The sequence below is a fragment of the Prunus avium genome, chromosome 3, assembly GCF_965620075.1.
Source record: "Prunus avium chromosome 3, drPruAviu1.hap1.1, whole genome shotgun sequence".
Taxonomy (NCBI): domain Eukaryota; kingdom Viridiplantae; phylum Streptophyta; class Magnoliopsida; order Rosales; family Rosaceae; genus Prunus; species Prunus avium.
The window spans coordinates 32,378,940-32,404,624 of NC_142286.1; the positions used below are offsets into that span (position 1 = coordinate 32,378,940).

At 37.9% G+C, this 25,685-nt stretch overlaps 6 protein-coding genes across 14 annotated transcripts; 1 reads left to right on the forward strand and 5 right to left on the reverse strand.

Annotated features, from left to right (window-relative positions):
• Positions 1-589: 589 nt before the first annotated feature.
• On the reverse strand, positions 590-6,295 carry LOC110755609 (vacuolar cation/proton exchanger 5-like). 2 transcript variants are annotated; one of them, XM_021956837.2, is made up of 13 exons: positions 5,782-6,292; positions 5,235-5,388; positions 4,892-5,140; positions 4,734-4,801; positions 4,385-4,413; positions 4,034-4,230; positions 3,710-3,922; positions 3,072-3,206; positions 2,755-2,871; positions 2,613-2,666; positions 2,208-2,324; positions 1,415-1,511; positions 590-1,100 (listed from the first exon to the last, which is right to left on the reverse strand). In XM_021956837.2, exons 2-13 carry the CDS (start codon positions 5,322-5,324, stop codon positions 1,072-1,074), a joined length of 1,395 nt encoding a protein of 464 aa, XP_021812529.1. In that variant the 5' UTR covers positions 5,325-5,388; positions 5,782-6,292; the 3' UTR covers positions 590-1,071. The 2 variants fall into 2 exon arrangements, with proteins under 2 accessions (XP_021812529.1, XP_088106017.1); XM_088249891.1 differs by lacking the exon at positions 590-1,100 and having other exon boundaries at positions 1,178-1,511; positions 5,782-6,295.
• A 202-nt stretch (positions 6,296-6,497) lies between these two features.
• On the forward strand, positions 6,498-9,865 carry LOC110755631 (Homeodomain-like superfamily protein). Of its 6 annotated transcripts, none has more exons than XR_002526515.2 (6): positions 6,498-6,655; positions 6,782-7,720; positions 7,881-7,950; positions 8,295-8,462; positions 8,552-8,592; positions 9,617-9,865. XR_002526515.2 is itself a non-coding variant. In XM_021956862.2 (5 exons), the coding sequence occupies exons 2-4, from the start codon at positions 6,858-6,860 to the stop codon at positions 8,433-8,435; spliced, it is 1,074 nt and encodes a 357-aa protein (XP_021812554.1). In that variant the 5' UTR covers positions 6,498-6,655; positions 6,782-6,857; the 3' UTR covers positions 8,436-8,462; positions 9,617-9,865. The 6 variants fall into 6 exon arrangements, 2 of the variants coding, with proteins under 2 accessions (XP_021812554.1, XP_021812555.1); XR_002526514.2 differs by having other exon boundaries at positions 8,567-8,592; XR_015834339.1 differs by having other exon boundaries at positions 8,392-8,462.
• A 73-nt stretch (positions 9,866-9,938) lies between these two features.
• On the reverse strand, positions 9,939-13,597 carry ADG1 (ADP glucose pyrophosphorylase 1). The gene is made up of 9 exons (XM_021956861.2): positions 13,175-13,597; positions 12,780-13,076; positions 12,412-12,681; positions 12,144-12,323; positions 11,651-11,754; positions 11,418-11,529; positions 11,126-11,224; positions 10,855-10,974; positions 9,939-10,295 (listed from the first exon to the last, which is right to left on the reverse strand). The coding sequence occupies exons 1-9, from the start codon at positions 13,448-13,450 to the stop codon at positions 10,179-10,181; spliced, it is 1,575 nt and encodes a 524-aa protein (XP_021812553.1). The 5' UTR covers positions 13,451-13,597; the 3' UTR covers positions 9,939-10,178.
• A 1,278-nt stretch (positions 13,598-14,875) lies between these two features.
• LOC110755662 (period circadian protein) lies at positions 14,876-16,716 on the reverse strand. Its single transcript, XM_021956898.2, has 4 exons — positions 16,558-16,716; positions 16,357-16,456; positions 15,336-15,719; positions 14,876-15,213 (listed from the first exon to the last, which is right to left on the reverse strand). The coding sequence occupies exons 1-4, from the start codon at positions 16,656-16,658 to the stop codon at positions 15,085-15,087; spliced, it is 714 nt and encodes a 237-aa protein (XP_021812590.2). The 5' UTR covers positions 16,659-16,716; the 3' UTR covers positions 14,876-15,084.
• A 997-nt stretch (positions 16,717-17,713) lies between these two features.
• Positions 17,714-19,379, reverse strand: LOC110755664 (uncharacterized). The gene has a single exon (XM_088251193.1). The coding sequence runs from the start codon at positions 18,763-18,765 to the stop codon at positions 17,833-17,835; it is 933 nt and encodes a 310-aa protein (XP_088107319.1). The 5' UTR covers positions 18,766-19,379; the 3' UTR covers positions 17,714-17,832.
• Positions 19,380-19,711: 332 nt separating this feature from the next.
• Positions 19,712-23,687, reverse strand: LOC110755656 (putative membrane protein At3g27390). 3 transcript variants are annotated; one of them, XM_021956893.2, is made up of 11 exons: positions 23,527-23,686; positions 22,609-22,717; positions 22,330-22,522; positions 22,016-22,152; positions 21,638-21,926; positions 21,400-21,506; positions 21,144-21,309; positions 20,863-21,058; positions 20,532-20,769; positions 20,153-20,398; positions 19,712-20,055 (listed from the first exon to the last, which is right to left on the reverse strand). In XM_021956893.2, exons 1-10 carry the CDS (start codon positions 23,618-23,620, stop codon positions 20,158-20,160), a joined length of 1,770 nt encoding a protein of 589 aa, XP_021812585.1. In that variant the 5' UTR covers positions 23,621-23,686; the 3' UTR covers positions 19,712-20,055; positions 20,153-20,157. The 3 variants fall into 3 exon arrangements, with proteins under 3 accessions (XP_021812585.1, XP_021812584.1, XP_088106133.1); XM_021956892.2 differs by having other exon boundaries at positions 19,712-20,398; XM_088250007.1 differs by lacking the exon at positions 19,712-20,055 and having other exon boundaries at positions 20,257-20,391; positions 23,527-23,687.
• Between the last annotated feature and the right edge of the window lie 1,998 nt (positions 23,688-25,685).

The window sequence follows — 25,685 nt, forward strand, 5'->3', positions numbered from 1 at the left end:
ACTGCAAAAGGACCAAGTAGCAATTTGCCAAATATTTTCGAGTAAGACAACAGACTTTGGGACCAATTCATGAATTAGGATAAATAGATAATGTCGTTTTTACCCTACTGTATTACGGAAACAGCAAGGGTATTATTGAGATAATACCATCTCAATGTCCTTTGAGCTCATGGTTCTCTTCTCCAGTTTCACCACTGTCAGTGGGTCAAACAATGCAAACTCCATTTCAATAATGAAAGCTTGAGCCACTAGAGTGGTTCCTTGCAACATTGGGCAAACAAAAAATAAAAAATAGAAACTTTTACTTGAGCTTTGTATTGGAGAACATTTTTGCTAAATGTTGGTGAGCATTTTACCACACTAATTGTCGTTGTATGAATGTGATTTAATCTACCTGTTACATGAATTTAAAAAATTCAACTCATCCAACGGTCACATTATTATGGTGATAATGCTCACCGCCAATTTGGTGAGCAAAATGTTCTCTTTGTATTGTGCTAACTGCCTAGGCTCCATTGAGATAATGAGATACTGTTTCTAAAGATCAAAATAGCACAAAGCTTAAACCAAAAATTTGAAGTTCCATTATCTATTATTAGCCTAAAGAAGAGCCTCAAAATCCAATATAAACAACCTTCAGAGCTCTGAAGATGAAGAACAAGTCTAATGTCTGGCAAATAGCCAATATTAATGGATGATTGGCTACTAAGATCCATGTAAACCAACATTGAAAATTTCATATTGATACTGTACATTACATGGTTGAACTATATCTGCGAAAATAATACATCATTTGCTAAATCTTAGTTTGACTCATACCATTCCTATTTTTTTGAACATCAATTTAAACTATATCCTATAAACAGCTATCTTTTCCCTGCTCCAATGTGGTGTGGGATGGAAACGTATAGCCATCATGAGTATTTCAACTTGGAAATCTATCCAGCATCTTCAGAAGATCCACCTACGAAGTACTCATAATCATCCAGGTTTCAGGAGCTACCGGCAAAACCACTTCTTCAATACATGACATTGACTTTGAGTATTAGTAGATTCACTTCATTGAATCAGTTACAGCTTTGGTTTCTGGGGCTTATCCCCTGCAGAAATGTGCATGAAGTCATAAGTAAGAAACATACTGGACAGAGAGATATTATGTAGATAAGAAATGAACTCAGTCTGTTCTCCATTATATTGAATGTGCAAGCAGCAAAATAATCCTTCAAAATGGAAGTATTATAAAATAAAGATGCATTCACTGCAAAAATGTATCAAGATATGGCATTTCCACATCGACATAATTGGAGCAAAAGCCTTCATACAAAATGAGACGAAACTTTTAGAACTCTGAATCTAATGGAAATTAGATAAATTATCCACTGGCCACTTGAGGGAAAAGGAGGGGATAACTCACTTATTGCTTTAGGATCTCTATGTACAAAGAAGCTTGCCGCGACAATAGTGTAGCAGAGAATGAGCATTAGTCCTTTAAAGTAATTAGAAGTTCCCTCCTGCAAGTTCAAATTAAATCCACGTAAACAAAAAACACAGAAAAAAAATAATCACTGCAAACAAAAGGAGACACCACAAACCCCAAATCACTGTTTTTCCGTGTGCGTGTTTGAATGCAGTGTATGTATCAGTATTGGATCTCACAAATTTATTTAGAACTTATTGATGTTTACCTTTACTATACCAACTTTAAAATACAAGCGTTAACTTTAAGGCCCGTTTGATAACCATTTCAATTTTAGTTTTTAGTTCTCATTTTTTGTTCTAGTCATAGAGGATAAAGAGGGAGAATGGAAGTGAGAATGAGAGTGGAAATGAGATTGAGAGGGAAGATGAGAGGGGAGGATGGGAGGGAGGAGTAACAAAAGTGAAAACAAAAACTAAAAATTGAAATCTATTTGAAATTGTTCACTTTTGTTACTCCTCCCTCCCATCCTCCCCTCTCATCCTCTCTCTCAATCTCATCCTCATTCTCATTCTCACTCTCATTTTTCTCTGTACTCTAGAACAAAAAATAACAACTAAAAACTAAAATTGAAATGGTTATCAAACGGGCCCTAAGCCTTCCAAACTTGCCATTCACAACTCAAAGAACATGGAGTAACTCATGGTACATTCTACGGTTTCCCCTATAAAAGCAGTCAAGTAACCATTACCGATGAAAATAGAAAAGATAATTTACTCAAATGACGAACCTGTAGCATGAAGGCTACTACTAAAACAGTTATGAAAAGCGTGGCTGTCTCAAACAGTTGGAAATCTAAGTCCATAGGGCACCCCATCAGCCACCCAACCACCACACAAAATGGAATCTGCAGCAATAGAAATGACAATAGAGGATTTAAAAAAGTAATAACCACAAGATGAAGAAAAAAAGAGCAATAAATTCTTCCAGAACATTTATATTCCAGCTATAATTGTTACGAAACAACAATAAGCAATATATATTTGAAAACATGAAAAAAAAAAAATCACAACAGATATAGCTGCATTTACGTACTGCACAGACTCAATCATAGTATCAGGATTAAGAACCACACATGCACAAGTTTTTTAAAAGATAAATGTCAGTCTAGATCCATATGATATTTGGAACTCACTCCAAACATAGATATCTGGGTTGATGAGCCTATCGCCACTCCCAAAGTTATATCCTGCATGAGACATTGAGAAAAATTCAACAAGAATATAATGACAAGTCCTGCATGATTGTATTATGGCACCAACTGGACAACCACTTACAAGCTTGTCTTTCATGGCAAACATAACAGCACCTGCATGCTCTGCTGCGTTCCCAACGATTGGCAGCAGAATAACACTAATAAATGCAACCGGAATGTTCATTGCAACAGATGCACCCTGCAAGCATTAATATAATATAATACCATAAGAATAACTTGGAAATATATAGATACTACATAAGAAATTCGTCACTACAAAAACCATAAGAACAGTTATGAAAATTACAAATCATCCAAACTCAGAGTTGTCATACACCTGAAGGGGAGATAAATAATATAAAAACTTAGGATAACAAGATAATTTGCAGAAGGGATTACCTCAATCGCATTAACTAAATATTCTGAGAGGACTGAAATCCATGCAGTTAGAATAGATAGCCATATTATGGATTCCCACTTAGAGATCTCAGGTTCCTCTTCATCATCTGAAATTTCTTCAGCGTGATTCTCTGCCTGGTTTTATGCCAAATATACACAATCAGATCACATAATGGAGATTCTGCACAAACTGTTTCACAGAGAGAGAGAGAGAGAGAGAGAGAGAGAGAACATAACAGCCATTTTTTGTATTTCAGTGCTTACTTTCCTTTTAAGTGAGCATGACAACCAAACTTCACTTATTTGATTTCTGTCTTCAGCCAATAAAATATTCATTTTTACATGGTATGATTCATTAAATAATGAGTTAAAACTTGTTCGCAAACAAATCAAACCAGAAAAATCATTGTTCCCTGAAACAATACATATGTAGAACATTTGCATTGAGAAAAAAATGAATTTAAAGAATTTTGGGTGGTTAGGCTTTCTCCATATTCAATTTCATCAGACACCAGAACAGTGAGAGGGTAGGAATTAGTAACATGGTAGGAGGTCCTCATTGGAGAAGACCAGAAAGAAAGTATTAAATAAATTCTTTTGGTATGAGGTCCTCATTAGTAAATTCTTTTGCTACCAACCTGATCAACTGGAACATATAAATTCTGCTGGCTCTTCAACTGAAAGAACAGATAGCAAGCATATGCTACAAGCATAATGCAGCTGGTAAATCTTGAAAGGGCTAGTTCAGATTTCCCGAAGTGCAACTCTGTGCGAGTAGAGTGCAGTACAGCTGGAAAGAGCAGACCCATGACCGCCATCAATAGCAATCCAGAGCTCACTGCAGCAGTTGCCTGAGAATATAGGAACTTTGAGCTTCAAGAAAAAAATACGAATGGTAGAAGACAGACACAGTTCTCTTTTTTATACTAACCATGCATTAGTGATAAAGAAAGAAAACATACCTTGTTGAAAACTTGTTCCCTCTTTGAAAACACAAGTCCACCAGCAAAGAATGCACATCCAAGCACCAGCAGCATGTTTGACAGAATTGAGCCTAGTAAAGACTGTTGAACAACACGAATCATGCCACGTCTCAGAGCATAAATTGATATTATCAGTTCTGTTGCATTTCCAAAGGTGGCATTTAAAAGCCCTCCAACTGCAAAATTGAAGACATAATTTGAGTCATGGCATAAAATTTTTAGATCGACGGAATGACTGCTAAATGTAAAGCTAGTACAATAGCTTCAAATTTTGGTCCTTATTTATGGTCGAAAAGAAAAGAATGATACTTGTATTAGCTACACACGTACCTGTTGGTCCAGTATAGCAAGCCAGCTGCCTGCATCAAAGAAGCCAAGCTGTATTAGGTAATCAATAATGCACATTAATTGCAAAGTTAGTATGGATGGCCGGCTCACGTGCACGTGGATTAAATCCTAATATGCTCCAACACTATAATAAATGTAGGTTCTCAAATACATCAAGTTAACTATATATTTATTCAGACATGGCTGTTGGATTCACTTGTGAACATAGATTTTGGGACCTATAATCAGAACCTACATGGCCACTCCCATGCGCTGTTGAGCTCAACAAGAAACTCATAAACATTTATGTTTGCAAATAAAGAAAATACAAAGAGAATGCAAGAAATCTTACTCTGTTGCATATCCTAATCGCTCAGCCAAAGGTATGATGCCCAACAAGCTTAAAAGGAAGACCCAACCCTAAAATCCAATAAATGAATCAAATAACCAAGTACACAATCATATGACGATCCGAACAATTCACATGCAGAAACAGATAAAGAAACTCACACGATGGCCGGAAAATTTATCAACCACGATCGCTAAAGGGCCAAAAGGCATGAGCAAGTTAATTTTGGCAGAGAAAACTACAATCTTGATGCTATCAACCACCGTATTCCTCAAGGCCTGGGGAGAACAGTCTCCTGAACCACCAGAATATAGAGATCTGAGGGGAGCCTCATCCAAGGAATGTTTGTCAGGACCAACTAGGCTCTGGTCCTCATACTCAAACGCTGGTTTGGGCTCCATTGATCCCATCTGTGGAACCAAAATCTTTGTTAATATCAGAGATTATCAATACCAATAGCAAATGCCTTTGACACCATGCACAGCTAAAGATTTAATAACTAACCTCAACATGGGAATCCATTTTTACTGTGGCTGCACCATTGTTGTGGTTGTTGTTGTTATTGTCGTTGTAAAAATGGTTATCAGTATCCATGGGGAGGTAGTACAATTCTATGCCAAGAAATCAACAAGAATTCCATCTCCGAAAGAAAGCATCACTGTTTCATCACATTCTCCACAATCAAACATACATACATATAAGTTTGCAAAAATCTGTCAAATCATCATGGCTCATACCTACATACATAAATATACATCCGATCTATGTATAGGTTCTTTACCTGTTCTAAAAAATCCCATATGAAATTTTGGAGAACAGTATCAATTTCACAACCCCAATAAACAAAAAAATAAAAAAATCATGGGAAGCAGAGAACTAGTACGAATCTGCCAAAGTATGATGACCTATACATACATACATACATACATACAAATACATAATCTTTACCTATTTGTAATAAAACCCATATGAAATTTCATCCAACAACATGAATTTCTCAACCTCAACAATCAAAACAAGAACAAGAACCATGGCAAGTAGAGAAACTAACCTTGTGGCAATGGAATTATATACATATGCATGTAACTCAATTGCAGTTGATGGATGCCATCTTGGGCTAGACCAAATGAACATGCAAATTAGTAACAAAATTGAATTTTGCCTTGTTGTCTCAATAAATCCAAGAATCCTTCCAAACTAAACGAGCAATGGAGGGCAGAAGATAAGAAGCAAAGAAGGTAGTTTATTGGGTGTAAATTGATGGTTTTTGATAAAAAGCGGTAAACAACGTTGAAGGCAGTAGGAAACACATCTGTGAATGTGATCCACAGCCATCCAGAGCCCGCCATTCTCGCCCAGCAAATACATTATCTCCATTACTATTTTCAGACATGCAAAGCACATTTCTTTCTTTCAATTCAATAACTTTCTCTCACAGTCTCACTTTTTTTCCGTTCTCATAGCAGAAAAAACGTTGCACGATTGACACCGACCAATCCCCTTCACATTAACCATTTTTCCTTTTATTTTTTTATGAGATAGGGGGACAAACCCCAAAAAGAAACAACAACTAACTAGTACAGACCAAACAAGGACCATTTTTCCTTTTATAAATAAACAAAAAAATCTTCCAATTTCATATGAAAATCTTTGGGCCGGTCCAGTCTGAGCTATTTGAATTATGTACAGTCCAATATCCTATGACCCCCAAAAAAAAAAGTCCAGCTTCGGCTACTAATCCGACACAGCTATACGACGTCGTATCACTCTCGTGCTTAGTACGAGAACCGAAAGGACCTCGACGGTGAACGTAGTTGCAGAGAGTCAGAGAACTACAAATGAAAAGCAAGAGACGGACGGTTAAGCCTCGGCCTGTGAAAAGCTCCAGACTCTTCTCTAGGGCACCGCCCCAGCTCTTCACTCAGGTTAGCAACTACTAAATTCCTGAAATTTCAAATCTTTTATCTGCTCTTTTTTTTTCTTTTTTTTTTTCCTGTTGAAACTTGAAATACTTGTGATTGAGTCCATTGAGTCCTTTTGCTTGTTGTTAGGATGAGCATGATGATGATGATGATGAGGATTTGAGTTCTGGGTTAAGCAAAGAACAGTGCTTGTTGAAGAATCTATATGGAGTTCGATAGGTTAGAAGTAGATAATTGTGTTAGGTGTAATGGTGGTAGTGGGAACGGGAAATTGTTGGTTTGTACTGAGATGGGTTGCCCAATTGCTCTGCATGTGGAGTGTATGTGTGCTAAACCTGTGTTTGATGAAATGGGCAATTTTTACTGTCCTTATTGTGCATATAAGCTGAAGTTTGTGCGGACTCAGAAGCTGAGGAGAAAGGCAATGGCTTCCAAGAGAGTCCTGTCCAAGTTTATTGATGCCGGAGAGGGAAATGGTTGCGGCTATGGTGACGGGTGTGGTGGTGGTGAAGTTCGGGATCAGACTGTGGGGATTGAAGGAGGTGAACCCGAGGAAGAGGACAACGAGCAGAGAGAGATTGAAAATGTAGGAGGTGGAGAAAGAATAGATGAGGACCAGCAGGAGGGGGAAGTTGTTGAAGAGACACCTGAAGTGGATGCAGAGCCTGAGAATGCTTGTTATGTACAAGAAAAGACAAATAAGGACCATGGACATGATGGATTAGACCAAGGAGATGAGGAAGGTATAAGGGTGTCTAAGGAGAATGAAGACAAAAGTGACGATGAAGAACAAGGGCAACCAGAAGCAAACGAGGTACCTGCAAATGGCACTGTCGTGTCCGAATCTGAGGAGTTAGATACTGGGTCTCCTCTAGTGCGGAAGAAGCGTTTCAAGAGAAAAGCTCAAAAGGCAGAACAGCCTCAGAATTTAGCTTCATTAAGGACAGTGCCTTCTCCATCAAGGGAATCATCCTCTCGTCAAACAAGTTTTGTGGAGGATTCAAAAAAGCAAAATGAGAAAGCTAAAACCTTTTCCAAGAAGGAAATAGAAGATCACGAATTTGCAAGGTGATCATGAGTTATGTTATTAATTTTAAATTTTCTTTTTTTATAAGTTTATATATGGAGTCTGGTTTTGTTTTCTATAAAAATAGTAGGTGGATTCATTTGATATTCTTATGCAATTAGTACCAATTGATAATAATTTATTTATCCTATTATGCTGCAGAAACTTGGTACTTCCCAATGGGAAGCGCAAGAAATTAAACTGGACAGGTGAAGAGGTAGAAATGTTAAAGGTATTTGTTTGTGTTTCCCTTCCTGCCTTTCTGGAAATGATTTCATCTTCTGAAATAGTATCATCTAATCCCTGCCAAGAGTATGTTGATGCCTAACTGATTTGTATCACTGGGAGTGTCAAAATTTTCAAATTATGTATTTTGTACGTAGCCTTGCATATGCCGAGCTCTCTTTTTCTTTCCGATTTTGAAAAGTTCTCAGATTTTTTCTTAAGAATATTTGCATAGATAAATCAGAGAAAGGTTAAAAAATATTGCTGGCCAAGGTGTAAAAAATGCAATTGCATGACCCAATTGGGGTCAGATCTGCGTAGGCTAAGGAGATTATCTTCTGATTTGTTCAGGAGGGAGTGAGAATTTATAAAGCAAAAGGCCAAAAGATCCCCTGGACGCAAATTTTGGAATTTGGTCATAACATATTTCACATAACCCGTCTTCCAGGCGATCTTAAGGATAAATGGAGGAACTTGATCGGGCGAAGGTGAACTCCACTTTGGACTCAGAGAAAGCAGGTAACTTTGGTACCCATAGTACATTTTTTTATAAGAAATATGTGGATCACTAATTCTGTTGATTTTCAATTTTTCATATTATATTTGAGAACTTTCTATGCAAGGAGGGTGTTTGGCTTGGGCGTAATAGGTAAAGATATGTAGCTAGTCTTTCTTTTTTAACTACATGCTCAAAATATACTTCATTGCCAATTGGATATTAAATTTCTCACCTGTCAACCTTAGCAATGGTGATGACGTCAACCAGTCTTGGGTCAGAAATAAATGACTTTGGAATAGCATAATGCTGAAGGATTTTGAGCAATAAGGTTTTTTTTAATGGTTTCTGAAGCCTCAAAACTTCTGACAAGTAGTATTAACAATCTAGACATCTTTCTGGTAGCATGCAAGTGAGACTGGTAGAGATATGGACCCTTTTATGTATGTCAAATGAGTACTTAAAAGCTTTGCCTTTGGTTTGAGTTTTAATTATCTTCACAGAATTAGGTTGTTGGGGGTGCTTTTCCTAATTCATGCAGGGGGGGTTCATTGGGATAGGAAACAAGTTGGATTTGGGCTCGTTTGGTGCTAGCATTGGATTGGATTGGATAACTCCCTATATTTAAAGCATGTTAAAGGAAGAAATTAAAAAAAAGAAAAAGAAATGACCGAGTTGAAGGTAGAATATCGATTACTCACAAAGAAAACTTATCCCATCTAATCCCCACAAAATGATAGGATACCAACACCTTATAACTTATCCCTCCTAATCCCCCCAAAATGAAAATCATTCACCTCTACCTTCATTTCCTCTTTCAACATACCTTAGATTTGGTGACTTATCCCATCCAATCCAATCCTAGACACCAAAGGAGCCATTAATGTGCCACCGCAGCTTCGCTTATGTCAGTTATGAATGCCTGAACCATTCATTTATCCTTAATTTCTAGTTTTTAAAGGGACTTGGTAAAGTACATAGAGCACTGTTTTTTAAGTTGTCTAATCATAACTACACGGAGAGATTGATGTAAACCAAAGAGGTTCTCTCATCTCTTGAATTCCTTGATTAAACATTCTCAGTAGCCAATTTCTTTTCTTACTTTTTATTTTAAGAATTGTACCAGGTCTGTAACATAACATGTATTAATTTTACCAAACTGATTTTGTTTCTACAGATAACGACAATGTGGTTGACAAACGCATGACAACTCAGCTGAAAAAAAGTTTGTCCTCACTGTTTAAGACGCAGGCATTGTCATGGAGTAATTCAAAACTGCTTCAGCCATGAAGATTTTTTTTATTCAGAACAACATTTTGCACTGTATTTTTTTGTAAAGCTTTGTAAAAAGGGTGTACCTGTAACATCAGTTGCATGCTGAAGTTTCAAATATCAAGCGTTGGGGCCAACTTACATTTTTCTCTAACATGGGTATTATAATTCTTCTGGTTTTATCAGCTTTTTTAAACTACTTAATTAAAAATGTGATCTCTGTGAGATAACTGAACATTTGGCAAAAACTTTATTTGAGATAGAAGAGAGCAAATTCCTGAGGTCTCTTCCTCTATAATTACATCGTGAAATATACATTACAGGAACAGAAGAGAGAAGAGCTCCAAGTAGACTTGTTAAGTTGCTGCTATAGCTGTGTACTCGGGGCTTCTCTCTCAGCCCAGTAACCAGAGAAAGAAAGAAGATTCGTGATCAGCATTAAACAGGTACAAAAACATGGGATGTGGCTAGATTACTGTTCCACTGGGAATCAAGGCATCCTTGATCACTGTCACGATCCCGCTCTTTATGAAATATCCATCCGTTTCTCTTGCAGCTTCTTGCACATTGTCACTGTTAATAATCTGTAATTTACATTGTCAATCTTCAGTTTCACAAAGATAAATGAATATAAAATGTTTCGAGCAATCTTCAAAGAAGAAGAACAAAAGTAAAATTTTGAATTAATAACTCAACATGAAAGTGCAACACAACATTGCATACAATATAAGTAGGAAACAGGAAGCTAGGTGCATATTCGAGTTGTTTCTTTCCCACCTGAGAATTTTAAGTCTGATATAATTTGCAGCAAGGTTTCTATGTTTTGTTATGCTTTTCAGTTACCAGCTATCAAGTGTTATGTTGCTTGGTGAGCAATGAGCATTAAACTTCGACAACTCTCTCTCTCTCTCTCTCTCCTACAATAGAGCATGGGGTGTCACCTGGTTTCTCCAGGTCCAAACCCCACACACCATTTAGCAGCTTTTAGCTCTGCCAGTTGAGCATAGTATCATGAAATTTCCATTTCTCAACTAAGTCCCATGTCAAGATTCCACTCCTATTCTCATTTCATAAGCCTTCTCTGATCTGTTTCCTCAAATGAAAACAAAAAAACAAAATCATGTTAAAGTGATTGATCCTAACCTTAACATTGTCGCCAATTCGAGCATTCTTATCAATTATAGCTCTCTTAATGTGAGAATTCTTGCCAATACCAATTGGAACACTACCCTTTGCAGCCAGAAACCTCCTGTCAGCATCCGTCTGTAACAATCATAGCAAATGCATTAGTATAATCTACTCAACCCACAGAAAAGTCAAACGAAAAATGACAAGATTTCTAAAACACAAAGACGTTTATAAGTCATCTCTGGACTGAGAAAGCAGTAGGTTTTAAATAAAGAGCAGGATTTACCTCATAGTAGTCTGCTCCCATCAGTAATGTGTCCTCAATGACAGCACCCTCCGAAATACAAGATCGAAGCCCAACGACTGAATGGTGAATTTTACAGTTCTGCAATAGGCAAAAGACGGGTGGGTTAAATGAGCATGACTGCAATAAGTTATGTTGATTCCCGTCATCTTTTCACAATAGGATATAAATGTAAACTTTTTTGACATTGAGGGGAACAGGGACTAGCCGACAAGGACTTCACTGTAAACCAGAACAAGTTAGCAGAATGCTGACTTTTCCAACAAGAACTCACCTTTATCACACATCCCTCGCCAATAACACTATCTGTGACATCAGCATCGAGCATCTTTGATGGAGGCAAATACCGAGGTTGGGTGTAGATTGGGGAGGAACGATCATAGAAGCTACAATATAAAGTTGAAAATTAGCCCGGCATACAACATCCAGATCCAGCTGATAGCATACCATATCAATTGGTGCAACAAAACAGAAGCATCAATAAACTAGTTTTAGAACAAAACGTACCTGAAATCTGGAACTGGTTTTTTGGTTATCCCTAAATTTGCATTGTAGAAAGCCTCAATGGTACCAATGTCTTCCCAGTAGCCATCATACAGATAGGCTTGAACCTGTAGACATTAAACAATTAGTACTCTGGGAGCTCGGATTCTAGAGACAGGGAAGCAGGGGAACGAAATGATGGCAACACTGGGAAACCTCTAGCAGACCATACTAATTCAATTATGGCCACTTATTTTCTTCACTAGAAAGCAATTTGTTCAGTTTCTGATGAAAGATATTTGAAATCGAGTCAGACTAGGCTATAATGCAGCTCCACTTGCTAATTTTGCTTAAATTTTTTAATAGAACTTGGGATTTCAACTCCACAGGAGCTTGGGACCAACTCTTAACAATTATTCCATTCTTTTCCCCCCAAAGTGGACATACAAAAGAAGAACCTTGTGATTGAAGGGAATGCAGAGACAACAGAAAAAGAATGTGTGAAATTAAAACTTACTCTCAAACCCATGGAAGTTGCACCTGGAATAACTTCACTCCCAAAATCATTTGCTCCAGGAAACTTGTCCCGAAGTAGATCCAACATCACATTTTTGCTCACAACATATATACCCATACTGGCAATATAAGGCATCTCTTTAGCTCTCTGATCGTCAAGACCCAAGATAGTAGTATCAACCTAAAACAAAACAGAAGCAACAATATTTTGCCTCACTAAAACTAAAACCAACAACACTCCTAGGTTTCTCAGAAAACTCAATCGTTACCTGCATAGCTTTGAGTTGCTCCCCTTTAGGTTTCTCAGCAAACTCAATAATGCGTCCCTCGTCATCAATCTTCATCAAACCAAAGGCAGTAGCACGCTTCTCATCCATGGGCAGAGCAGCCACAGTGATATCTGCATCAGTTTCTCTATGTGCCTGAATAAACCTTTCATAGTCCATCCTATACAAGTGGTCTCCAGCAAGAACCAAAAACTCCAACACATTGTGTTCCTCAAACAACCACAAGTACTGCCTCACGGCATCTGCGGTACCCTGTAAACCACCAAAACCAAATATCCCAACTCAGAAAACCAATAAAAACCCAATTGCCAACACAACCCCACAAGCGCAAAAACAAGCGTTTTAATCACCTGAAACCAATTGGGGTTCTCTGGGCTCTGTTGGGCAGCAAGAACCTCAACAAACCCTTCATTTTTGTATCCACCCATGTTACTAGCATAAGCACGAGAAAGATGGCGATTGAGAGAGGCGGAATTGAACTGGGTCAGCACATAGATCTTGGATACGTTGCTGTTGAGGCAATTACTGACTGGAATATCGATCAGCCTGTAGTTTGCTCCCAATGGAACGGCAGGCTTTGCACGCTTCTTGGTCAAAGGGTAGAGCCTCGTCCCAGCTCCACCACCCAGTATAATCCCCAACACACTCTACCATACAACACACCATAATTCAATCAAAACAAGAACGCAATATGTTAGTGCAGAGAACAAAAGCAGCAAAAATGGAGGTACAAATAAACACTCACACGACTTGCGTCGGGATCAAGACATGTCTGCGAGTTCTTGGAATCCGAAACAGCCTTCGGAGACACAACCAACGGTGGGGCTCTGTGAGTGGGGCATTTCCTCGAACAAGTGCTGGCTGTTGGGATTTTAGTCCCGGAGAGATGAGAGCTACTGAAGGAGAGGCCTCTGCTGCTTCTGCAGAGACTCGCGTTCTGGGTCTGCTTCAAAGCATTCGGGGACGTCGAAGATGATCGGGGTCTGAGCATTCCGCTCGCTGCCATTGAAGAGGAAGCCATGGAAGAATTCGGAAGTTGCAGAGAGAGAGAGAGAGTCGAAGTGGAGTGAAGAGAGTGGCAGCTGAGATTTGATGAGTTTTCGGGACGCGTTTGCCCTCCGGCTGTTAGTGTATATTACGCAACCAACCATGGGAGGTATTTGAAACTGGGAGGTTGAGGGCAGGGGGCAATTTCGACTTTTTACAATCTAAATTCACGTATACATGTGGTATTGAATAAATAATTAATAATAGTAAAAAATAGACGGAAGGGAAGGAGGACCAAAAATCTTTCGAAAATTGCGATTATATTAATAAGTGGATATCATTTCACCTCAGTGCGAGCGGTAGATTGATGGATTGATGGCAAGGTCACATGTGGCATGTGGGTTTTTGCCTAAAATTTTGTGTCACATGTCACCACTTTTGCTTCTCACCGTCTATTTTTTCTTTGTATACTTATGAAACAAATATAAAAAACATGAAGCAAATTTTAACTCTAGTTACGAACTTAGCTTGATAATTTGACGAAGGAGGACTATACTTCAAAGCAATTATTATCCCGTCACGTCAGACTTATGTTGTTAGACTGTAAATTAAAATTATTCGTTAAGTTAATTCTTATTTAATACGTAATTGAAATCACACGACAACATAAGCATTTTTTGAATAACACAAATTTGATAAAAACAAAACAAGTGTTACTATTTTATTACCTACTTGGTATACCTAATGGAGTAGAATATTCTACACTTGAATTGAACTATGAGGTGGGTATTGACAAGTTGCAGAAAATAACACCACCATTGCTAAATTCCAAATTGTTGTGTCACCCTCGATCCTAGAATGAGCATGTTGGTTCTACAAGTTGTTCCCTTCGCTTCCCAGCCATTTTAGGACCTCCATGATCATGTATTATCTCACAAATTTGACATAGATGCAGGTGCTTACTTTTAGATAAAACTAAGCTGGCAAATATTCTGGAAGTGCCTTGGAGCTTCAGAATTCATTAAAGCTTGCTTTCATTAGGATGAGAGATACCAATAATAGAATAGGATTTGCCCTCCTTCCAAACACATAGGCCAAACAGCCTGCAAATATAAATATTAAATAAATTTTATGCAACATTCCCTGTATGCCTGGATGGTTCGTTTATCACACATCAGTTCCTTTTTTTCTGCTCATGATCTTTTTGTTCAGATAGTGCAAATCCTCACATGGAATAAAGGACAAAGCAAGGACAAACATTTCAGATTTGAATGTCGCAGCTCTGGTGATCTAGTGATCAGATCCTGTCCCAAATCACCCAACTGTAGCTTCAACAGCTCAATCCTAAACACAGTTAACAATTTGAGTCACACTGGTCACACAAACTTCTAGAAATGCTGCAACCCCCATTTCTACGACACTAGATCAGTTCACTAACCAAACCAGAAAAGACAGAAGATAAAGGAAAAGCCAAATGGAGGTTTTAGCGAATTCATTATCTCGAAGGCCAGTTCACAAAATGAGAATCCAGATAAAGTAGTTTTATGTTTAAGCTCTATGATGTTGAACATAGATGCATCAATCACAGTATGAGCCCAAAGTGTTGTCAACCTGGTGCACCAAACGATTGATCTTGTCCCAGCCTCTAATGTCACAAACACCTGAGATTTAACCATATAACGCGCGCCATGGCTCCTTATCAAACTTTGTTTTCCGTGTTGGATTCCATGTGATTTTGTCTCTTGAAAAGTAGAGGTTCAAAGTGTTTGCCAAGAGCTCTCCTATCTCATAAAGTATCTGGATAAAAAACCACTTAGAGTTAGATGGCAAATGTACAAGATCTGTTAAATGTAGAAATAGAGATGGTTTAGGTAAACTGAATTTTGATGGTTTAGCTAAAGTAATAAAAAAGTATATACCTCAAGCTCTTCTTTATCAGAAATGCGCAGACCTGTTTCCCCTATAAGAACAAAAGTGGGCAACTTCAAAACACGGACCAACTGAAGAAAGCAAGCTAAAGGTTCATGATGAATCTGCATCGTTGGTGGTGGCTTCTGGGTTCTGGTTGCCATGGCCTTGCTTATGGCTGTTTCTGACCCTATCTCTGTACCATAAAGCGAAACTTTGCCTTCAAATTTTGTTGCAGATTTACTTTCCAACTTAAGCTTGGATGATGCAACAACAAATGGGGCAACAATTGTGGGAATTGAGGATGATTTTTGCCCTGCTATTTGAGCTAGAATTTCATTAACAGCGCATGCAAGTATTGGTGGTTCATAATATTGCATAAGCAACACAGACACCTGAAAAATAAAAATTTGAAGATAAATTTATAGTGCATATTCCCTAATATGTAATCTTCAAGATATATCATATAAAATAATTATTCACCATGTCCAAGTAACCCAAGCTTTTGGAAATAGTAATAAACCAGCAAACTTCACCATGGTATCAAAGCTGTTGGTTGAGCAGCGGTAAATTAACGAACTTTACAAAAATCTGCATTCATAAAACACTAATGTAGTGCCTGCCACTGTAATATTTACAGCATGAGTTCTGAAAGGCAAGAAGGAACACTATTTGTGGACAGTCATTAATACGGTTCTACCTCTTTGGACTTAAGAAACCAAATCTATAAGCTTTCTTAGAAAAATGCCTGCAACTGAGTCCCTTTTAACTCACAGATCAATCAACACTTTCATAAATCTGAATAGAATTTATATGCTACATGGTTTTGGAAAAGCAACATCATTTTCATGTACAATCTAAGCCAAATTGGCATCAATTTCTCTTTCAACATGCTAACTAGAAGACATTCGCTTAAAAACTATATGACCCATTTCTCAACGCCCAAATCCCACATAGAATCTACACGAATATGAACCCTAAGTGGGTCTTGCGCAATTTCATACGAGATAGAGACAGAGACAGAAGGGGAACCTCATATTGACCCTGGTGATCGAGGAAGTGACGAATGCTTCCAGACGCTTTGCAATTTTTGATCTCATAGTGCTCCAATGAAAGCTCGAAACTTTCCTCTCTGAAACAAAATGACAGCCTTAGCACCTAAAATTGAACTGATACGATATGAATTCGATTTCAATCTTTAAACTTTACAAAGTTGAGAAGAAGAGAGCTTACATGGTGGTATTGCTTGGCTTAGGGTGGAAAGCACCTGAGATGGCGTCGCCGAAGCCATCTGAGTCTCTCAACAGAAACACTACCTTCGAACCTACCTTCATTTTCTTTCTGCTCTTTTTTCAAACCAAGCCCCGGAGTACAGGCAATTGCAATATATACCAGGTCACGTGCCACTTCTTTTCTTGATTTTGTTTGGTTTTTTCTTTTTGTTAAAAGAATATAATCAAGAGTACATTTGGTTATAATATTTTTTGCAAGAGTAGTTTCTCAATGTTATGAGTAATTCTTTTATTCTAACATGTGTGAGAATAATTCTTTAATGTGACGCGTTCTACATTCATTGTATTCAATTATGTCATCTACTCATATTATAACACATGTATCAGTAACGTTATTTAACAGTGTGTCAGTCACATTTTGGAATTTCTCAGTGTTGGGAGGTAACTATCTCCTTATACTCAAATTTTTGCCATATACTCGGATCCTTTTTCCCAGTGGACTTTGAATCCTATGTTTATTTTGTCAATGAATATTTTAAAAAATTTATTACTAAACCTTGTACTATAGAGAATAATCCATAAGTTTGTGATATACTGAAAGTCTAAGAAATAACAAAACAAGTGGAGAGTGAATCCAATCTCCTCATTTAACTTCCTCTTTTACATGTTTTTCAAAAAAACTGATGCGGACTCATTATACATATGTGGGATTAAATTTTTATACATCAAAGATCCAATCCAGAAAAACACAATGTTGGTTTTGATTGAAAACAAGTTTTATCAGGGAATTTAGGCTAGAACTATATTGCATCAGATTTCAGATGCTTCTGATGCAAATGAATTGCAAAAGACAGAGGAAGATACTAAAACAATGGCAAGGTCAATGCATCACATCAACATATATGACCTTTTCCCTCTTCCCCATTTGGATGCATTGGGGGTTTGGGGACTTCAGTTGGCTGGTGCTATACCTACACCATTTCCAATTTTACCACAGAAAAATCCCTAAACCCTAAATATAATCAATCCGCTTTGAAAAATGGCAAAAAGCAGGTGATCAGGGTAAGCATCAGCAGACCTTAATTTCCTTTCCTGCAAATATGATATGAAGCAATTTACATTTTATCAAATGAATATTGGAGTGCCCATATATATAAATATATTAATGCTACTAAAATAATTTACAATTAACAACCATATGTTGTAATGTTTTTGCTAGCTATTGCTAAAACCTGTGATGCATATATATGGACATACACAAATATGTGCAAGTCTCTCACTCAATCTTATAAGCATGAAGAAAAAGGCAGAAGTCAGATGCTGTTGTGTTGCTCTGAGTTGAATAGTAAGCACTGCTGTGATCACTGTCTAGGCCGCCGCCGTTGCCGTTGCTTTCTTCTCTGTCACTCTCTGATTCTGGTGCCCCTGGCTTGAAAATAAACAAGCCATGCCCTGTGCTTGGGCTTGTGAAAAGCCAATCATGAACATCCCAGAACACTTGGACCGGTTGCATGTTCACAAGCACAGTTTGGTTCCCTCTGAATTTCCATTGCAGATTCTTCACATGGATCAGCACAATCCCATCTATGCTGATCCACATTTCGGGGTCTTTCAGTCCGGCTGTTGAGCTCTCCACAACAATGTCATGCTCTTTACTCTTCTCATCAAACCTCACTCTTGTGGCAAAGCTTTTCTTGGCAAACACGTTTTCTCTCTTGTAATATAGAAGAGCCTCAACAATGGCTGGTCTGGATTTGGTTCTCTTGTAAGCCTTCTTCTTCATGTCTCCTAGTAACAACACAACCTCCTCATCACAAACCAGAGCAACATAAAAGTCAGAACATGGTTCCGGGCCACCGCCAAATTTGGCAGAGCGAAGATCCCAATAGACCTCCACTTGATTTCCTTCCACCTCAAATGATTTGTACCCTTTTTTGCTCCAAAAATGCCATGGCTTGAGGTCAATCTTGCAAGTGTAATGAAAATCACCCTCTAAGCCATCAACCCTGATGCTGAGGGAATGGTTCATGAGATTCTTACACCATATGACTGTCACCTTGCGCCAATTGGTTGCAATGTTGGCAAGGTAGACGCAGGTCACTGTGCTTTGAGCGGTTTTTGTTGTCACGGGTTCGTCTGTGATTTTCTCTGCAAATGGTGCAGGCTCATGTAATGATTGGCCTCTCATAGATCGACTCAGACTCTGCATCTTTACAAATCTAAAAGCCTTCTTGAAACAATAATGCTAGAGTCACCAAATTTGTTCACCAAAACCGATGTATAAAATGCCTTCTAAAAACAATAATACTAGAGTCACCAAATTTGTTCACCAGAATCGATGTGTACTTCTTTCAATAGGGGATGATGATTGAAGAAAATGTAGCAATATTGAGGATTCAGGATGAGAGAGAGAGAGAGAGAGAGGAGAGAGATTTATAATATATATTGGGTTTGATGGGTAGCATTCAATAATCATATATTTCTTGCCACCTGCATTTTCATGTACTAGACCAACAAATATGTACAAATGTTGGGTTAGTAATAATTTGAGAGTTAAAAAGTTTCACATTGATTACCTCAATTGTGGACTTGAAAATCTGTGCTTTGAGAATGAAATCAAATGGAACTTACAACTTAGCCTCTTGGGATCTTTGGCCAAATAGGTGCTCTTGACATGGATGGTGGTTGGGGATCAAGGTGATAATGTAACGGGAAATTGATGAGAAAATAATTTGACAGAGAGAATCTGGTGAAGAGAGAGATGAAAGAGATTGTTGGAATGCAGGAGAGGAGAATAGGAGGCATGACAGTTTGTTTTGTGGAGAAAAAACCTCAATCTAGAGGCTATAATCTAAGAGGTTGCCGAAACAGAAGGGTTAACAAAAATCCTCTTTACAAGATCTTTTACTATATACAGCTCCTTATTTATTTGTTCGCTTAGATATCAAAACGGCTTCCAAGCTCAGCAAAGTTATTTCTTTCTATATCTTAATACCCTTTCAAATTTGAGATAGGATTTGTTTCTTTTCTGTTTTTTGTTATGTAAATCAAACAAGAAAATCCTTTTTTCACTATGTTTAGCTCATGGATACGACTAAATCATATAGATTATTCCATTTCGAAAATTCTATTGCTACATCTAAATTAATGACATGTTATTAAAAAATAATAATAATAATTAATGACATGTTTTGGTAGAGTACATTTTTTTTATTTTATACAAAGCGATATTGGAAGGGAAAGAATCGAAGAATCAATCGAAGAATCGAACCTAAGACCTAGGATGCAGTGTTAATGCTCTTAACATGTCAACTTGTTAATTAACTTTGTTTCACAAAGGAATACATCAAAATCCAAAAAAAAATATATACAAATTAAAAGAGGCTAACAATTAGATAATACCATTTCCTAAGTGAAGACTAATTGTCACAAAATCCAAATCCAAACTTCTGTTCAAAGTGGTTTTCCTCATTCCCAATTGGCAATCCTTCTCTCCAAAATGCAGAAGAAAACAAAATGGAAACATGAATCATGATGCTTCCAAACTTGATCTTCTGTGTGTAGATAATTTTACGTGTAGATAATTTTACAGAAACCTCATTCACACTATATTCCCATTGTCATATGTACTATTTCCTGCTCTGTCTACAGTTTCTTCTCCATCTTTTCTATCCTCGCTTCCAATCAAGCTATTGCCACCATTGCCAGGATTTAGGATTCCTCCTATATGATTGGCTGAAGCTGCAGCCTGAACCGCTTCTATATATAGCACCTTCACCAAATTCTTAAAACGACGTCTGAAAGTTGGTATCCGTGACATGGAAGCTACAAGCCCCTGCAATCTGACACGAAAATGCTTGTCAAAATTTCGTTTGCTTTCGAGGTACAAGGTACAACTGAAGATAGTACATGATGCTCAGACTATCCAACACTAGAGACTAGACCAAATATCAGATATCAAATAAGCAAGATTACCTCCTAAATATGGCTTGCAGCTGTGCCCTTCTGACATGGTCTCCGGATGGAAATCCGGTATCCCACTCTTCAGGTTTTTCATTGTTGCTTTTCATGAATAAATATCTCAGACAGAGTTCTTCGTTCGCATTCAAGTGGAGGTTCTTTAGTTGCTCTTTCATGACCAACAATGGCACAATGAACCACTCAAACACTTTATCCTTTGGTCCATTTGCCCTTGTCAACTCTACATCATCAGCTATGGGATTCAAATTAGAAGAACTATAATTAAGCTCAAAGTAGCTGAAATCAATTAACCAGAGAATACAAAGTTTTAAGTTAGATAACATACATATCACCAACCCAGATGAGTTAGATTTTGCTGATGCAAGAAGACATTGCAATATAGACCAAGCAGGTAGTTTGATGCCCAACTTCTTACAATTTCCCTTTTGAAGGCATTCTTCTATGTCCTTGATATCTATCAGACCATCGCGGAGGAGTATCTTGCCATTAATCTCACAAGACTTCAACAGCCAGCTCCACACCTGTTACCATAACAAAAATGACATTTTACTTATAAGTGGCACGTGCACTCTGAACAAAGTTGATATATGTTGTCTTGGTCCTTACCTGCACTGGTTTATACCGTTGAATTGCCTGCTTCCATGTTCTTGATTGTTGTGAGATAAGTTTTGATGTGTTCATGCCTTCTCTCCTATTCTCCAAATCATTTTTATCTTTGTCACCACACTTCTTCCTTTCCGGGCAAGAGCACATATTTCTACGGTATATTGGCCTAGCTGCCACAGGATATCTCATAATCAACATTAAAATATTGCAATCATTAATATAAAGTTTCAAAGAGGGATGGCACTCCACAATGTACCTGGGAAAGCAGGACCCTACTCTCAAGTAGAGCAGTTCATTTACATATTCGTCAAATAGCGAAACCGCAGAAATTATGAAGGCAAGTCCAAGGCAGATTGAGTCTTCCTGAAAATTCGTATATCTCTGTCACGATAAACTTTCATTCCAACACAAAAAGAACTATCCAAACACTAAGAATTTTTAAAATTATTAGCCTAAACTCAATAAAATTATGATAGAGGCAACCAATTATAGACCTGATAAGCAATAGCACCACTATATAGTCCCAGAAAGAAGCTAGAAATGAAAGCAGCTACCACGGCTCCCACTACCGCCAAAGGCCACAAGATAATGGCAAGACCGGCAAATGGTACACATACGGTTTCCAAGAATGGTCCTTCCCTGCCTATCAAATCTTCCAATAGCCTCTTCCATCCTCTAAACAGCATGTAGGGGCTTTTCCATATTGCAACAGCTGTAATCACAGGCACATCCACCGGCACTCCAATCAGACTCACCAACAAAGAAGCTGGCAATTTTAATAACCTAGCAAGGTAGACACAAAACTCATCAGAAAGTCTAGTTATGTAATTTTATTTAAAAAGTCATAAATTTTCAATTGTAAGATTTCTCACTCTATATCCATTGGCTTTTCATCTGCAGGTATCTGCTCAATTAGTTCATCCATGTAGGAGAAGTAGGAGTGGAAGCAAAAATCTGTGAAATCCTGCACAACTACGCAGCCGCCTATGATTGTCGACCAAGTTCCATCCTAGCATGCAGAATAACGAGTAACTAAAGTGTAAAATGGGCTGAACACTCTTGATGAAAATGTGGAACTTGTTTTTTTTTTCTTTTTCCCTTTTCTGTTAATGGCCTCTGCATAAACATTAAACCAAAACAATTTGCAATCGAAAAATAAACAGAGCCAAGGAGAAAGGGAACATACAACAAAACAGTGGTAGAACTTGTCAGTGATATTCTCCCCAACTGCCTCAAATGTTGCAAGAAGGGGAGCAAAAAACCCATATCCAATCCCACCTAAAATGCTTCCGACGACTCCGAGAACCGGCCAAAGGGAAAGAGGCAATGGCAGCAATAACAGCACTAGAATCTTCAACACAAGTCCAAGCCTCTTGCTTCTGAAATAATAGGGCCATAAAAAGTGAGAATCACATAGTATAAAGATTGAAAAACCATTTACAATGTTGGTTCAAGGGGAGCATACCTTACTACACAGTAATAAGTCCAGACAAAATGAGCTAACCAAAGCTCAGCAATTACAGCTGAATTTCCAATCACAATAATTCCCACCACCACAGGCCCAATGATTGCAGCTATCAACCAAAAAACTATCCCATTAATAATTTACTAATACACATATCACATAATTCCTACAAAAAAAAATATAGGTACATATATATATATATATATATATATATATATATATATATATATATATAGTGAGCTTCTATTGAGGAATCCCTCAAATAATCAAATAAGCTTATTTGAGGGACACTCTTGTAGGGGCCCACCACATATTTTTTTCAATGATACAAACCGTCTAATTTTTAGATATTCCCTCAAAGATCATATCTGCAAACAATCACATGAATCTGAAATCATTTGATCACTCAATTAGATTATTGTTATTTTAGTCTTTTCTTAAAGCGTGTTTGTCTATTTTGTTGCTTGCAATTTGATGCCTTAATGATTTTCCATTTTTCTGATTTTTGCATGAATGAAGACTTGAAAAATAGATGGTTTGGATCGTTAAAAAAAAAAATCCTAGGATACCCTAAAGGGGTCCGTTTATATATATAAACACATAAAAATTCACAAACCCACTCAATCAACTCCATCCATCCATCCACCCCCTTGCATCCCTATGAAATACACAAATACATAAATTCTAAAAAGTAAAGCTCCCTACACATAACATGTGCATACATACATACATACACACATTACATTACACATACATACATAAATGCATACTTAAGCATACATGCATACATAAGCATATAAGTATTATCTTGGTATCAAATATTAATGGGTTGTGCTTAAAATTACATGTTGATCATAGCATAACAGAGTAAACTAACAGAGTGATTAGCAATAATTAACAAATTACGTGGTTAATTACCTTTGAGAAGGCCAAGGATGAGGAGCAAGAAGAAGAAAGGCAGGAAGGAGACGAAGCTCCATAGCTTGGCCACAAAATGCACCGGAACGTCCATCAAAGTACTTTTGGGCAACAATTGAATTTAATAGAAACTAGGACAGGAGAGAGAGAGAGAGAGAGAGAGAGACTACAGAGATAAAGCTGTTGATCGATGTTACAATACGAAGGGAGGGTGAGGATGCATGACGTGGCGGGAAATGGGGGAAAAGGTACACACGTGGCGAATGGTGGGGCTTGTAAAGCGTGATTCCATTGTAGGGCAGTTGAGGCAACGACAACACACGACACCGCTTTCTGGTGGCGGGAACAGCCTTGCGAAGATATTTTATTTTCCTTTTTACTATAAAATTAAAATTTGGCTTTAAAGTTTAATCACATGTTTAGCTTTTATTGTTCAACTCATTTTCATTTTGGCCCCGGAACTATCAACTTTGACACAACGGCAATAGTATTCAAATTGATAATTCTACTAAAGTTAGTAGATGAAATTCGACATACCAATTTGGAACTACCATATACGAGATGAAGGAATAATATTGAGATGAGTTGATAGCCTTGGATGCAAGGCGTGTGTATCGATTGTCATATAAATATTGTTTACAAGAGACATAATGATGACTATACAATAATAGCTTATAGCAGAAAGATAACTATATAACAATAGTTTAATAATAGTGCATAACATAATCATGACAGAGGATAAGAGTGTGGAGAGGAATTCTGAGTTGATGACACGTCAAAAGATGATTCATTATTATGCAGATTCTGTTTATCACACCCCCGCAAGCTGAACGGTGGGGGACGAACCGGAAGCTTGGACATGAGGGTAGAAAAGCGAGCAGTAGACAATCCTTTAGTAAACACATCTGCAATCTGATCAGAAGTGTAGATATATTTTACATCAATCTCTTTGCGAACCACCTTTTCACGGATATAATGATAGTCGACTTCAACATGTCGTGTGCGAGTATGATAAACAGGATTTGCTGCAAGGGAAATGTCACTGAGATTGTCACACCAAAGCTTGGGACAAGTGAGAGAGAGACGCAAATCTTTGAATAAGGAGCGAACCCATGAAAGATGAGCTACCGTGTAGGCCAGTTGACGATATTCGGCTTCTGTACTTGAACGAGACACACCCCGTTGCTTTTTCGAACTCCAAGTAATAAGATTGGGACTCAAGTAAATACAATGACCATCAGTGGAGATTTGATCATCGGGATCATTGGCATAATCCGCATCACAAAATGCAGTAAGAGTGAGGGAGCCAGGTGTGTAAAACAAACCACGCGAGAAGGTGAATTTCAAGTAGCGAAGAATCCTTTTAACTGCCATCCAATGAGTAGAGGTTGGACAATGCAAGTATTGGCACACTTGATTGACGGCAAAGGCCAAATCAGGTTGAGTGAGAGTTAAGTATTGAAGAGCACCGACAACACTTCATTATTGAGTAGGATCTTTCAAAGGCTCACCATCATGGAGACTGAGACGACGACCATGGGCTACTGGAGTAGAGACAGGTTTGGCATCCAACATGTGAGTACGTTGCAGCAAATCATGAGCATATTTAGATTGGGAAAGAAATAACCCGTCCTTTGTCTGATCGGCCTCAATGCCTAGAAAATAGTGAAGAAAGCCCAAATCCTTCATAGAGAAAAGTCACCCAAGATTGGCAAGTAATTGGGTAATGAAAGTTGGATCATTGCTCGTGATCAGAATGTCATCCACGTAAATGAGTAAGTAAATAATAAGTTATCCAGAATGATAGGTGAATAAAGAAGAATCTACAATGGAAGCTTCAAACCCCAATTCCTCCAAATAAGAGGAAAAACATGAGAACCAAGCCCTGGGTGCCTGTTTAAGCCCATATAAAGAATGTTGCAACTTACATACATGATGGGGAAAATCTGGATCAACAAAGCCTTTGGATTGCTACATATACACATCTTCATAAAGAGAGCCACGTAGAAATGCATTTTGGACGTTAAGTTGGCGAACGGGCCATTCAAAACTAACAGCAAGAGCAAGAATCAATCGAATAGTGGAGTGCTTAACAACCGGACTAAATGTTTCACCATAGTCAAGACCTTCCTGTTGATGAAACCCATTGGCAACTAACC

What these genes read in the sequence shown, in the direction of transcription:
- ADG1 (XM_021956861.2), bottom strand. Translation starts at nt 13,450, where the DNA reads ATGGCTTCCTCTTCAATGGCAGCGAGCGGAATGCTCAGACCCCGATCA. An exon ending in TTGATCCCGACGCAAGTCGT is followed by an intron (nt 13,077 to 13,174) that starts GTGAGTGTTTAT and finishes GTTGTATGGTAG; the next exon opens with AGTGTGTTGGGGATTATACT. An exon ending in AGCAACTCAAAGCTATGCAG is followed by an intron (nt 12,324 to 12,411) that starts GTAACGATTGAG and finishes GTTTTGTTTTAG; the next exon opens with GTTGATACTACTATCTTGGG.
- LOC110755609 (XM_088249891.1), bottom strand. Translation starts at nt 5,324, where the DNA reads ATGGATACTGATAACCATTTTTACAACGACAATAACAACAACAACCAC. An exon ending in TATATGTTCCAGTTGATCAG is followed by an intron (nt 3,207 to 3,709) that starts GTTGGTAGCAAA and finishes GCATAAAACCAG; the next exon opens with GCAGAGAATCACGCTGAAGA. An exon ending in CCCAGATATCTATGTTTGGA is followed by an intron (nt 2,325 to 2,612) that starts GTGAGTTCCAAA and finishes CTATTGCTGCAG; the next exon opens with ATTCCATTTTGTGTGGTGGT.
- LOC110755662 (XM_021956898.2), bottom strand. Translation starts at nt 16,658, where the DNA reads ATGAAGGTAGGTTCGAAGGTAGTGTTTCTGTTGAGAGACTCAGATGGC. An exon ending in AAGCCAAGCAATACCACCAT is followed by an intron (nt 16,457 to 16,557) that starts GTAAGCTCTCTT and finishes ATTTTGTTTCAG; the next exon opens with AGAGGAAAGTTTCGAGCTTT. An exon ending in CTGATAAAGAAGAGCTTGAG is followed by an intron (nt 15,214 to 15,335) that starts GTATATACTTTT and finishes TTTTTTATCCAG; the next exon opens with ATACTTTATGAGATAGGAGA.
- LOC110755631 (XM_021956862.2), top strand. Translation starts at nt 6,858, where the DNA reads ATGGAGTTCGATAGGTTAGAAGTAGATAATTGTGTTAGGTGTAATGGT. An exon ending in GAAGATCACGAATTTGCAAG is followed by an intron (nt 7,721 to 7,880) that starts GTGATCATGAGT and finishes ATTATGCTGCAG; the next exon opens with AAACTTGGTACTTCCCAATG. An exon ending in AAGAGGTAGAAATGTTAAAG is followed by an intron (nt 7,951 to 8,294) that starts GTATTTGTTTGT and finishes TGATTTGTTCAG; the next exon opens with GAGGGAGTGAGAATTTATAA.
- LOC110755664 (XM_088251193.1), bottom strand. Translation starts at nt 18,765, where the DNA reads ATGCAGAGTCTGAGTCGATCTATGAGAGGCCAATCATTACATGAGCCT.
- LOC110755656 (XM_021956893.2), bottom strand. Translation starts at nt 23,620, where the DNA reads ATGGACGTTCCGGTGCATTTTGTGGCCAAGCTATGGAGCTTCGTCTCC. An exon ending in AGTTCTACCACTGTTTTGTT is followed by an intron (nt 22,153 to 22,329) that starts GTATGTTCCCTT and finishes TCTGCATGCTAG; the next exon opens with GATGGAACTTGGTCGACAAT. An exon ending in GTAGGGTCCTGCTTTCCCAG is followed by an intron (nt 21,310 to 21,399) that starts GTACATTGTGGA and finishes TGTGGCAGCTAG; the next exon opens with GCCAATATACCGTAGAAATA.